General features: G+C 39.6%; 1 protein-coding gene across 1 annotated transcript; it reads left to right on the top strand.

The window, feature by feature from the left end:
• The first annotated feature begins 258 nt into the window (after nt 1–258).
• On the top strand, nt 259–9,180 carry LOC119511555 (hepatitis A virus cellular receptor 1-like). Its single transcript, XM_037806028.1, has 2 exons — nt 259–1,430; nt 8,590–9,180. The coding sequence occupies exons 1-2, from the start codon at nt 992–994 to the stop codon at nt 8,619–8,621; spliced, it is 471 nt and encodes a 156-aa protein (XP_037661956.1). The 5' UTR covers nt 259–991; the 3' UTR covers nt 8,622–9,180.
• The last annotated feature ends 3,817 nt before the right edge of the window (nt 9,181–12,997 follow it).

Here is a 12,997-nt window from a genome sequence, read left to right as displayed (position 1 = left end):
AACCACAACTGCAGCTACCACTTCACCTGAACCAACTACTACAACAACTGTCAGCACGTCAGCTGAGTCTACAACCATTACAGCCACCACTACTCCAACAGAACCCACAACCACATCTGCAGATACCACTTCACCTGAAACATCTACCACAACACCTGCCAGCTCCTCAGCTGACTCTACAACCACAACAGCTACCACTATTGCATTAGAACCCACAATCACAACTTTAGCGTAGCTACCACTGCACCTGAACCAACTACTACAACAACTGCCAATACCTTAGTTGAGTCTACAAACACAGTAGCTAGCAGTACTACAACAGAACCCATAACCACAACTGCAGCTACCTCTTCACCTGAACCGACTACTACAACAACTGCCAGCACGTCAGCTGAGTCTATAACCACAACAGCCACCACTATGGTATGAGAACCCACAACAACTGCCAACACCCCAACTGAGTCTACAACTACATCAGTGACCATTACTGCCACCACCTCAGCTGAGTCTACAAGCACAACAGGCACAACAACTGGCACAAACCCATGTGAGTCTACAACCACAACAGCCACCATACTGCAACAGAACCCACAATGACAACTGCAGCTAGCACCTCACCTGAAACAACTACTACCACAACTACTAGCACCTCAGCTGAGTCTACAAGCATCACCTTTATCCTACTGCCATAGAACCGATAACCACAACTGCAGCTACCACCTGACCTATGCTGGCTGCCACAACTTCCAAGACTTCAGTTTAGTGTACAACTCCAGTGGCCATGACTGTTGCAGTGGAACTGACAACTACAGTGGCAGATACCACCTCACCTAAACAGACTACCACAACACCTGCAAGCACCTCAACTCAGTCTACCACCATGGATGTAGCTGCCCCTTCACCTGAAATGACTACTACAACAACTGGATGCACCTAAACTGAGTCTACAACCACAGCAGGAGCCACCATCTCTCCTGAACTGACTCCCACAATGACTGCTAGCACCTCAACTGAGTCCACAACCTCAGAAGCAGCTACCAATTCACCCGAACAAGCTACCACTGCTGCCAGCACCTCAGCTGATCCTATGGCCATGACAGCAGCCATGACTTCACCTGATCCTTCTTTCACAACTTCTGCTAGCTCTCTAAATGTGCCTATTACCACAACAGTCACCCCCTCTACAATAGAAGCTATAACCACTGCCGCAGCCACAACTCCACCTGGACCAACAGTCATAACAACTGCCAGAATTTCATCTGAGTCTACAACCACAATAGTTACAACTATTGTAACAGAACTCACAACCACAGTAGCAGCCACCACTTCAACTGAACTGCCTACTACCACCACTGCTAGTACTTCAGCTGGGTCTTCTTCCACCACCAGTGTCCCTACTTCTACAACAGAACCTATAACTACAGCTGCAGGTACCACTTCAACTAAATCAACTACCACAACTCCTGCTAGTACTTCAGCTGAGCCTAGAACCTGTTTTTTGTTTCTGTTTTTTTTTGTTTTACACAAAGCTTTTTGAGTTTTATTTTTCCCTCAGGTTGGAGATTCATCTTAACCTACATTCATTTTAAAATAGCAACAGGGTCTCGAACTGTTCCGAGCAGACATTAGACAAGCACAGAGGGTTGAAAATTCCTATTAAAAAATGGAAACTGCAGTGGGAAATCAAGAAGTCACATACATATGATGGGGTAGCCTCATCAGATCATAATTCAGTTGGTTTGGGCTTCAAGCAACCTTTTACTCAAATATATAGGACAGAAAATAGTTTAAAAGTAAAGAGTATTGAAGACAAGAATTGAATTGTTACATATATTTGCTAAAGGAGCACTTAAGGTAAAAGGAACAGGTTTACAAAGTAATAGTAAATGGATACATTACCAAGCCTGGGAACTCCAGTCTCTCCAGTCGCAGCTGGAAGTGAGATGTGTTCCTTCCAGTCTAAGTCACAGAGTATATGTAGAGTCTTTGATTGAGGTTGCATCCTCAATCAGGGAAATTTTTCTAAGAGTAAGACTTCAGCCTTAATCATTTGAGTCATACTTTATTTTTATGCTTAACAAACTGTTGAATCTAAGCTCAATCTTTAACAAAAACAAAGAAGGATATTTACAGCATTATCAGAGATTTGAACTTAACCTTGAATGTTCGTAATACTTTACTGGTGATATTCTTATAACTGAGCCATGACTCCTGTAAGAGCAATATAACACATCCTTTACTTATATAAAAAGCTAAAAATTAGAAGAGGAAGAACTATTACTTTATAACTAACTTATTAGTATAGAGTTTCTATTTCATTCTGTAATTAGTCTAACCATTACATCATGTCTCCCACTTCCTCCCTTCTTGCTTGGGGCTGTTTAGTTTCTCCTTCAGTACAATCTTCTAATACAGGACTTGAAGGATGTGAATAATCGGTCCCAGTTATTATAGCAAGGCTTTCCACTTTCTATCATTTGGAAATTGTACTCAGGTGTTTTGGACAAAACTTCTGTTAGGTAAGCCTCAATACTGCAAGGAATAACTGGCTCCTGCTATCAGAACAGAAGGCATCAGGTGGTATGTGAGAGCAGCAAGGCTCCAGAGCTGTCTGATCCCTATATAGAGGGAAGGAGTCAGCCTCTTCATTTTCAGATTCCTCAGTAGAGGTACTGTCCTGCAACAAACCACAATGACCACAACTATCCCTTATTCTAACCCCACTCCCTTAGCTATAGCCACTATAAATGAAACTACCACAACCATGACTGGTAGGACCTCAACGGAGCATATACCTGTAACTACCATGCCTGTTTTTTCAACAGAACCAATTACTACTACACCAAAATTTCTTCTTCTGAACTGAGTACCACCACAACCACTGCTAACACATCAAATGGACCTACCAGCACAACAGCAAGCACCTCATCTTCAACTAAGTATATTACCACAATAGCTAGTACTCCCAATTTAAGTGAACCTTTCAGCACAACAGCAGCCACTGGTATGAGTGAACCTACCACCACCACAGCTAGCATTTCAGTGGAACCTACCAGCACAACTCTGAGCACCACTTTTTAATCTGAAACTACTAGTATAAGTCCAAACATTTTCTCTTCAATGACTGTGATACCATTCTGCAACTACCATTTCAACTGAACCCACAGCCACCATTCCCAGGTTCATATTAACTGAGTCTGTGGCCATCATAATTTCCACTGGCCCCATGTTAACAAGATTAAATTCAATTTCAGCTCATTTTTTTTTTTTTTATCTCCAATGGGCACCATTCTACTTCAGTTGAAACTATTCCTACGTTAGTCATCCAACAACTTCAAACCTCAACTGCTCCCATTTTAAATGAACCTACAGTTATGAGCAATCATTAGCAGAATCTACAGGTACTGCTACCTATTCTTCAACTAATTTATATCCTCACAATAGCTAACTTCTATTCAGGGATTGAATCTAGTCTGTTTTCTGCCACAAGTAAAACCTCGTTTTAAGCCTCCACTGCCACCATGTCAACTAAAAGTAAAATCAACACAGATACTACCTGTGGTGATTTGGAGCTGTGTGCACCCCAGAAAAACCTAATGTTATTATACTTACTCCATTTCTGTGGGTGTGAAACCACTGGAAGTAGGACTTTTTGGTAAGGTTATGTCAGTTAGGGTGTGGCCCCTCTCAATCAGTATGAGTCTTAACCCTATTACTGGAGTCCTTTATTAGCAGAATGAAATTCAGACACAGAGAGAGCCAGAAGGAGCAGCCAGAAGCTGAACATCAACAGAACCTGAAAGAGAAAGGAGAGACAGGAGATGCTGCCATATGTCTTGCTCTGTGACAAGCTGAGGACCAAGGATCACCGACAGCCAGACCTGGAACACATAATCTTCAGGGAAAAAACATTACCTTGATGATGCCTTGATTTAGACTTTTTCCTAACCTCAAAACCATGAGCAAATAAATTCCCATTTTTTAAGCCCAGCCATTTTGTGGGTATTTGCTTGAGCAGCCAAGGAAATTAAAGCAGATTTTGGTACCAGGAATAGGGTGTTGCTATTGCAAATACAAAAAAGGAATGTGGAAATGGCTTTGGAATTGGGTAATGGGTAGGGACTGGAAGAATTGTGAGGGGCTTGATAGAAAAGGTCTAGATTGTTTTGAGACTGTTGGTAGAAATGTGGATGCTAAAGGTACTTCCAATGAGGCCTTAGAAGGAAATAATGAATGTGTCACTGAAAGTGGGAAGAAAGGCAATCCTTGTTTTAAAATGGCAGAGAACTTGAAAAAATTGAGTTCTGATGTCAGATAGAAGGCAGAACTTGAAAGTGATGAACTTGGATGTTTAGCTGAGGAGATTTCCAAGCTAACTGTGGAAGGTGCAGCTAATCTCTCCTTACAGTTTATAGTGAAATGAGAGAGGAAAGAAATAAGCTGAGAACTGAACTCCTGGGCACAAGGAAACCAGAAACTGATTCTTTGGAAAAAATTCTAAGCCTATTCAGAGAGTATATCTGAGACTAGAGCTTGAAGTGGCTCTACAAAGGACATCCTTGAACTTCTGGACACAAGTCCCCAGAGAATAAGGGACCAGTCAGCCATTTCAGAAGAAGTCAGGATTGGCAATGCAGTCATGCAGGAAGGACCTATGGGAAGTCGTTTTGTCTGATGGTTTGGTACCCTGTGAACCACATGCAAAGCTGACAGGTTTTTTGCAAAATGTATATATGCATAACCACTGCCAGTCTGGACTGAAAGGGACAGAGAAGGGAGAAACTGAAGTAAGAATGACTTCAAGGGCAGAACCATGGAAGTCAAGGTCTGGACTGAAGAGATCTCCTTGGATCAAGAGAGCAGGCCCATCCTTTTGTGTGGAAAGGGTGGGTCTGCCTCTGTGCTTGAAGGGGGCAGGCCTTCTGCCCCATTGTTCAGGAAGAGGGTTGCCACCCCACTGCTTGGAGTTGGTGGGGCCTGTACCCTGGCATCCACAGAGAGCCTGGCTGCCACTCCAGTGTTTAGAGAGGGTAGGACCTATGTCCCAGTGAGCCTGGCCTCCATCCTGCTGCTTGGAGAAGGTGGAGCCTTCCCCAGTGTTTGAGGAGAGCAAGGTCACTGCAAAAACACTTGGAAGGGATGGGGCTGCTGCTTCATCATGCCTGGAAGACAAAACTCGATCCATAGATGAGTCTCAGACCTTCAAATCTAATGGAGTTTGCCCTGTGGGGTTTCAGAATTGTTTAGGACTCATGACCCCTGTTTCCCTTCCAATTTCTACCTATTGAAATGAGAATGTCTGTCTTCTGCCTGTCCCTCCCTTGTATATTGGAAACAGATAACTCATCTTCTAGATTTCACAGGTCCACAGACAGATAGGAATTGTGCCTATCATCAGGAAAGTGGATAAACATTTTGTATATATTCAATGATTATATACAGCAGATAAATGCACTAGTGTTACAGGGGTCAACATGGATGATTCACATTAACATAATATTGAGAGAAAATAATTTGCAGAAAGTATGATAGGACTCTATAAAGAAAAAAATGCATGCAAACATTTAGGAATATATGCAAACCTATCAAAAATATAAAGTAGTAGGATAGTAGGACATATATTCTTTATAAAGAAAATATAAAGTATGTGGAAGGGAGGGGAGTGATCTGTGATGTCCACAGAATGCATATATAATTATTGTCTCTCAGACTAGATGATGGGTATTGGGATACGATGGGTGATGCATAAGAGAGTGTAAGATGAAGCTTTAAGGGTGAGCAGTGTTCAACTTTTAAGGACTTACAGGCCATGTTAAGGACTAGTGATTTTCCTTTTTTGAGAGGAAACCCCTTTGAGGGGTTTTGAGCAGAGAAGTGACCTATATGCTTCAGTTTAGAAGGAATAATGTGGATGCTTTATGGAGAAGCTATTGAGAGAGTGTAAAAGTGGAAGTGGAAAAACCAGTTAAGAGATTTTTGCAGCAGGTTTGGTAGGAGGGGATGATGGGTTGGATGAAAACACTCAATACAGTGCATGACTCAAGTAATCAATACTATGTATACTACTATTATTGCTCAGATTAATTCAGGGATATATAATCATTTCTCCTTTGCTGAAAGTGGTCCATTCCCCAAACAATATTTCTTCCAAGTACAGTGACCATGTTTTTTTTTGATGTGGCATCTTGTTACTTCTGGATTTAAATTTTAAAGTTCTCATTATACCTTCTCTCACATTGTATATTTGACCTCGTCTCTACATTCTCACAATAGCCTGTTTGTATACTTGGACCACTGTTAATTCTTTGAATCAAAGGGCCTCCTCTCTACATTTGCTTTAGCTGCTTTCCTCTTCTTTAATGTCCTTCCTCCTCCCCTTTTCTAATCCACATGCATCATGACCTTTAAGATCTGGTTCAGAACTTATTTCCTCCAATCCACTACCGGATTCATTGCTCAAAGATGATTTCCTTTGCTCTCCTTATATTGCTAACAACATCTCAACAAATATGTTTACTCTCTGCCCCACCATACCTACCCTGCCTGATATGCCCTCAGGTCCTCACAGCTGAATCCACCAAACTCCCTGTTTCAGTTTGCTAAAGCTTCTGGGACGCAATATACCAGAAATGGATTGGTTTTTACAAGGGGAGTTTATTAGGTTACAAATTTACAGTTCTAAAGCCATGGATATGTCTGTATTAAGATATCAAGAGGAAGATGCCTTCTGTGAAGAAAGGTTGATGGCATCTGGGCTTCCATGGCAATGTTTGATAATCCTTCTTTTCAAAATGTCTTTGGGTGTTTCTCTCTTAGCTTCTCTCAGCTCAGAGCTCTCCCTAAAATGTCTCTCCCTTAAAGGACTCCAGCAAGCAGATTAAGACTCACCTTAAATGGGCGGGGTCACATCTCCATGGAAACAACCTAATCAAAAGGTCCCACCCAACAATAGGTCTGCCCCCACAAGATTGGATTAAAAGAACATGGGCTTTTCTGCGGTACATAATGGATTCAAACCAGCACGGCTCCCAACCTGTGGTCTCTGTCTTGCCCCAGTTTCTGCCGTAGACCCAGACCTAACCATGTCAAGGGAAAAAAAAACATTGAAGTGCTTCAACCCCTTAGCTTGTGGGGTTGGCAGGGGAATGTCATACTCTCCTCTTCTGCCACCCTTAACCGAGATTAGGTGGACCGGTAAGCAAATCCCAAATTCTGAATTCTGCAACAGTGAGGTCTCACACTGACCACTCTGCTCTGATCCTTCCTTGCTGCATCCCTGAGGAGGGGTTTTATATATCCCAGTGCTGATCACTGGGTCCCATAGCGGTCACAGGCTTAAAGCTCACCCCCATCTCTTACAGGCCTTCATATCTGACAACCCCATTATGGCCCTGGAGCTTACAAGCCCTTCTCTGTGAGCTAGTTTTTAGGCTTGTGATACTTTGAGTGTTGCTTCTGAGCTCCTGGTGAGTATCCAGTTCATTTCCCATTAGGGCTTGCAGCCTTTCCTTGTTCTTTTTGGGACTTATTCTCAGAGTGAACCTGAGCTCAGGTTTTCTTCTGTGAATCTGAGCTCCAGAGCTAAGACTCTGCTGATTCCTGGCCTACATTGACGAGGAATGCAACAGATCGAATTCTCTGATTGAGTTGGTCTTGTGCTTATCATTGCCTGAATCCTGGTCAGAGATTACAATGTTTGCATGCAAAGGAAGTCCAGCATCTTTAATAGGATTTGCTAAGCCCTTGCTACTGTGTAGAGCTTAGACTCCTGCCTCTACCATCCTGTGGATGACCTATTTCTAGTCTAGTCCTCAACACCACTGCTGTCTTGCTGCCAGTTAATCAGCCCTCCCTGATGTACTCTGAGGAAAGTCAACAGTTTTTTTTTTCCAATATTTTGTTTGATCCCTTTGATTGATTGATTTCTAAATATCTTTCACTCCCCTCTCCCCCATTATTCTTTTAAAAAAGTTTTATTGAGATATAATTCACATATATAATTTGACCATTTAAAGCATTCAATCCTCACCTATTATTCTTTAAAGTATACACAATAATTATAGAATGAACTTAAATGATTGTTGGATGAGTGACTGGGGGCCTTAGTTTCATACATTAAACTTACCTTAGAACTCATTAAGGGTCTTTTTTGTTTTCTTTTAAGAAAGATTTGATTTCTCATCAAGAACATGGGGATAATAACTCTTAATTCTTGGAAGGCTTACGAACAGTACATTATGATCAGAGAGATGCACCAAACACATAGAGCGCATCTCTCTACATAGTAAATGTCAGTAATACTACTGGCAAGCTGAAAGTGTGACAGATGCCAACCAGGTGTACCTTCCATTTAGGAAGCTGCAGTGGCATTTTGCAACAACAGATAGTGCTGTCCTTTTTTTTTTTTTCCTTCTGGCCCATTAGAAATAATTATCATATTAGGTAAAAGTCAAATGACTGTCTATATCTTTTAAGAGTAGATCTTCTTAAAAATATTGAATAATTGGGGGCATATGTGTGATGCCAAAATAATTAAGAACTACTAATTGGAAGAAGACTTTTATTTATTTATTTATTTTGTGTCCTTAGGAAACAGAACCAGGGTAAATAGGTTGAAGTGACTAAGAGGAAGATTTTTCTCTCAATATAGAGAAGAATGATCTAGCAATGAGAGTCAACCCAATATTGAACCCTAGAAAACAGATGAACCCACTGGAACTCAGCTCATGGAGGCTGGAAGACAGACTTCACCTTCATTCATTGAAGTTTGATCTGAATCACTAAGATCCTTCTTTTATCTCAAACTTATCTATATACTTTTATAATAGCAAAGAACATTATCATTGATATTAACTAAATGAACTTTGAAATTTACAATTGAAAGTCAAAGAGTATATATATAACCAAATGTAATAAGATCAAAATGCCAACTCCCTTAGGTCAAGTCCTTGTCTGTTTTTCTTACTGCTGTGTGAATCCTCGTTGCCCAGAACAATATCAAGTCTATATTATGTTCTCAGACATTTGTGAATGAATTAACAAGAGACAATAATCATCAACAAAAACATATTTGACATTTTAAGTAGACTTGGAATGTAATCTAGTATAGTTTGGAATCAGAAAAATCACTAATAAAGGTCAAAACATATTTTTCATCTTCTCAATATCCCATTTTGAGTAGTGCTGATTATTGTTCCAAGATGTTATCTACATAATCTTTAACTTTAATTTGATGAAAGGCATTCTGTCATAGGTATTGGGAATTGAATTGAGTAAAACAATCACCCTCTTATAATAATCACACAAAAGAGAATGTGTAAAATTTTCCTTTTTAAATAAATTCTAATGATTTAATAAAATGCACTAATGAATTAATACTGACTGTGATGGGGCTTTTGAAAATTTCTTGGCACCTCTGCACATTTTTATAATTTTTTTCATACTTTTAAATTAAATGAATAATACTAGAAATATAATTACCAATAACTGCACTATAATTTTAAACCTGTTATCTGGCTTGTTAATCACTATATCAAACAATATAAATGATGAACTATAATAATTGCTTTGTCTAAAAATAGCAAAAAATCAGAGGACTGGAGGCATCATACTGCTCTCAACCAATCAATGGACCATGGATGTTTAAATTGTCACCAGACCATAGTGAAATTTCAGCCAAGGATTTTTTGTTGTGGGTAAAAAAATAAAGCAATGTTGACATAGTATTAACAGATGACTCTGAAATAGACCATTGAGTTATTTTGACTAAAGAATGACCAAATACCAATGGGATTTCACTATTAATTAACAAATGTTTCCAAATTCTTTAGGATAAAAGCCCACTAGAGGTTGAATAGTCATCACAGGGGATCCCAATTTAACAATGAAATATACCCAGTTGCACAGTCTCTGTGAAGGTGGCACACTGTACAACTGCAAGGTATACCATTCTGCAGCCTATGATGCAAAAGGTGTCCTGGAGTTGGGCAAAGTGACAGTGCTGGATACACCTGGAAACTCTTTGCACATTATATTAATCCATGTTTGTTCTACTCTGTGCTGTTGAGCAATGTATTAATGCATGTATAAGAAGTGCTCTTTGACAAAGTAGAGATATTTTCTTCAGTATTTTGCAATTGAGTTTTGCAACTGTTTAATCAGTTTGGCATTTTGAAAGTGGTACTTTCCAGTTGTGATGGTTGGGTTCATGTGTCAGCTTGGCCAGGTGATGGTACCCAGCTGTCTGGTCAAGCAAGCACTGACCTAACCGTTGCTGCAAGGATGTTTGTGGCTTTTTAATAAACCAACAGGCTGGTTTATTAAATCATCAGTCAATTGGCTACCGCTGTGACTGATGACTCAACAAAGGGTGTGTCTTCCACAATGAGAGAATGCAGTTGGCTGGATTTGATCCAGTTAATCAGTTGAAGACTTTTAAGAGAGACAGATAGACAATCTTCACTTCTTCTTCAGCTGACCAGCGAAGTGTTTCCTGGGGAGTTCATCAAACGCTTTCGTTGAAGATTCCAGTTCATTTCCTGAGGAGTTCGTCGAAGTTGCCAGCTCGTTTCCTGAGGAATTCTTCGAACATCTTCATTGGAGTTGCCAGTTTGCTGTCTGCCCTATGGAATTTGGACTCGTGCATATCCACAAGTTGTGTGAGTCACTTTTATAAATCTTATATTCATAGAAATCTCTCATTGATTCTGTTTCCCTAGAGAACCCTAACTAATACATCAGTTATTACACAAGTTTCAGAGTTTATTCCTCTCTAGGCTATCAAAATAAGGTATAGATGTAAATGAGCACTTAGGAAATTTTATCTGCTCTGTGGTTATGATGCTCCAGGGCCAAATTAAGATAGTGTCTTTGATACTACAAGAAGGTAGTATATTAGTAAGGATGTAATGCAGCTGCTATGAAATCTAGGCTGCTCCAGTAGTTCTTCTTTGTGATAGTTTTAGAGGTCCAAGCTGCTTCTGGCTGACTACTCTGCTGTTCACAGGGTGTTGCCCTTATCTCCATGTTATTGGATGACTCACCAACTCATCTGCTTTCAAACAAGAGGGCAGGGAAAGAGGAAAATGAGGATATTCCCCTTTCTTTTAAGGGCACAATCCAAAATTTGCACATGTACCTTCCTTTTTCATGCTATGGGCCAGAATTTAGTCATAAGGCTACACCTAGTTACATAGGAAGCTGGATAGTGTAGTTTTCATCCTTGGCCCAGCTAACACAGTTGGGTTTTCTTACTATGAAAGTGAAGGGGAGAATGATTATTAGGGATAACTAGCAGTGTGTCAAACATGTGGTCAGCTTAAAAAAAAAAAAAAAAAAGGCAGCCTAATTCACAGTCCATTCAAGTGGAATATCATTTTTTTTTTGGCTGAGATTATCATATAAATTTTAAATGACCATTCAATGTTGAATACTATTAAAACATTTAAATCATGTGGACTCTTACAGCCCACAGGCTCAGTGGCTCTGGTTTAATTTACTTCACTGGATTAATGTACTTACTTGGAAGGCAGATTAGTTGGCGGGTGATTCCTCCCCAGGCTTTGCCCTCCTGGCATAGCTTTTTCATTGCCCATATGTTTTAGAGGCTTAGGCAATGTCACTCTGTTTTAGTTGATTTTCTTTGGAACTAAAAGTGGTGAACTCTTATAAGGAGACTTTTGAAGGGGTAAACGTATACACACACACACAATATTCAAGAGGGCAGGGATGTTGTTTCCTTACCATCTAGCATAATACCTAGGACATGTTGAATGAATAAATAAAAATTAGCACATTTCAATATAAGAAAAATTATGGTTATTTTGTCACCCACATAACATGTTTCTTCCAAAATATTTCAGGGTATTCCATCACTTCCCTTTAAAACATCTTCTGAGATAGTGGTTCTTAAACTTTGATGTGCGTGAGTTATCTGAGCAGCATACAAGCCCCACCCTCAGAGTTAGTCTCAGGTGAAGCCAGGGAATAAGCACCCCTTAAGTGGAATTCCCATCCCTTTCCAGCTCTGGGACTTTATTTACTTCCCTTTGTTTTTGAAAGGAGATGTAATAGACCTTCTGATGGACAGAATGCCTCTCTTCACCTTGAGCTAATAACTTGAACAATAAAAGAGAGGTTCTGAGTGTGGTCCCATTATTAAATGGTCTCACTTCCCTCAGGGCCTTGGTTTCCTCAATTGTAAAATGACAGGTTTAGAATAGATTGACTCCAAGATGTCTGTCACTGGAAGATTGAGTTATAAGTCAGATGGATCTCTAGCCAGTCAGTTGGTGCTGATATCCTATCATAAATGAACAGGACTTTTCAATTTGTTTATATATATATATAATTTATTTTTATGCACATATTTACCTACAAAATTTACAGGAAATAAAACAATGCTGAATATATAGAATATCCTCTTAAAACTTCTTAGGAGTGGAGGGTTTTATTGCTGCAGTTCAAGAATAGAATGTCATGTATGTGAAAGCCAAGATAGGCAAATTTTAAGTTAAATGGCAGCCTGGTTAAAAAGTTTTTGTCCTGTTACTGGATTTTCAGGTTTATGTTAAATGAAATTTAAAAGATCGCTCATGAAATAAATTAAACCTTTTCAAAGTCTTCTCATAAACAGGTAAAAAGACCTCCAGTGCTTTAAAATATTTACAGCAATCCCAACAGTTTAATTTTAAGGGCTCTAATAGTACACATGGCTATTATGCATATACAGTATGTCATTAACACTCTAAACAGTGAGAACTGTGGACTCTAGTTTGTGGCACTTCTCTGTGTTATCCTTGTGATGGAGTAGGATGCGCAATTACACCTGTGCAATACTAGGGTAACAGCATGTCTACCACAGTATAAAATCCAATTATCTAAAATAATATGACTATCAAATTTCCAGACCATACATAATTTATAGCTGAATTTGTATATTCAGAAGCCTTTGGAGTGTTCTTAAAATTATTAAAAAATAAAAGGTATATTTAGCATT

The sequence above is a fragment of the Choloepus didactylus genome, chromosome 16, assembly GCF_015220235.1.
Source record: "Choloepus didactylus isolate mChoDid1 chromosome 16, mChoDid1.pri, whole genome shotgun sequence".
Lineage (NCBI taxonomy): Eukaryota > Metazoa > Chordata > Mammalia > Pilosa > Megalonychidae > Choloepus > Choloepus didactylus.
Note: the sequence above shows the minus strand (reverse complement) of the source record. Positions and strands in the feature narration are given on the sequence as shown.

Bases quoted from the DNA above. Each gene is read 5' to 3' on its own strand.
- LOC119511555 (XM_037806028.1), top strand. From the start codon at position 992: ATGACTGCTAGCACCTCAACTGAGTCCACAACCTCAGAAGCAGCTACC. The intron at 1,431-8,589 runs GTACCACTTCAA...TTGTGTCCTTAG, and splicing joins ACCTATAACTACAGCTGCAG to GAAACAGAACCAGGGTAAAT.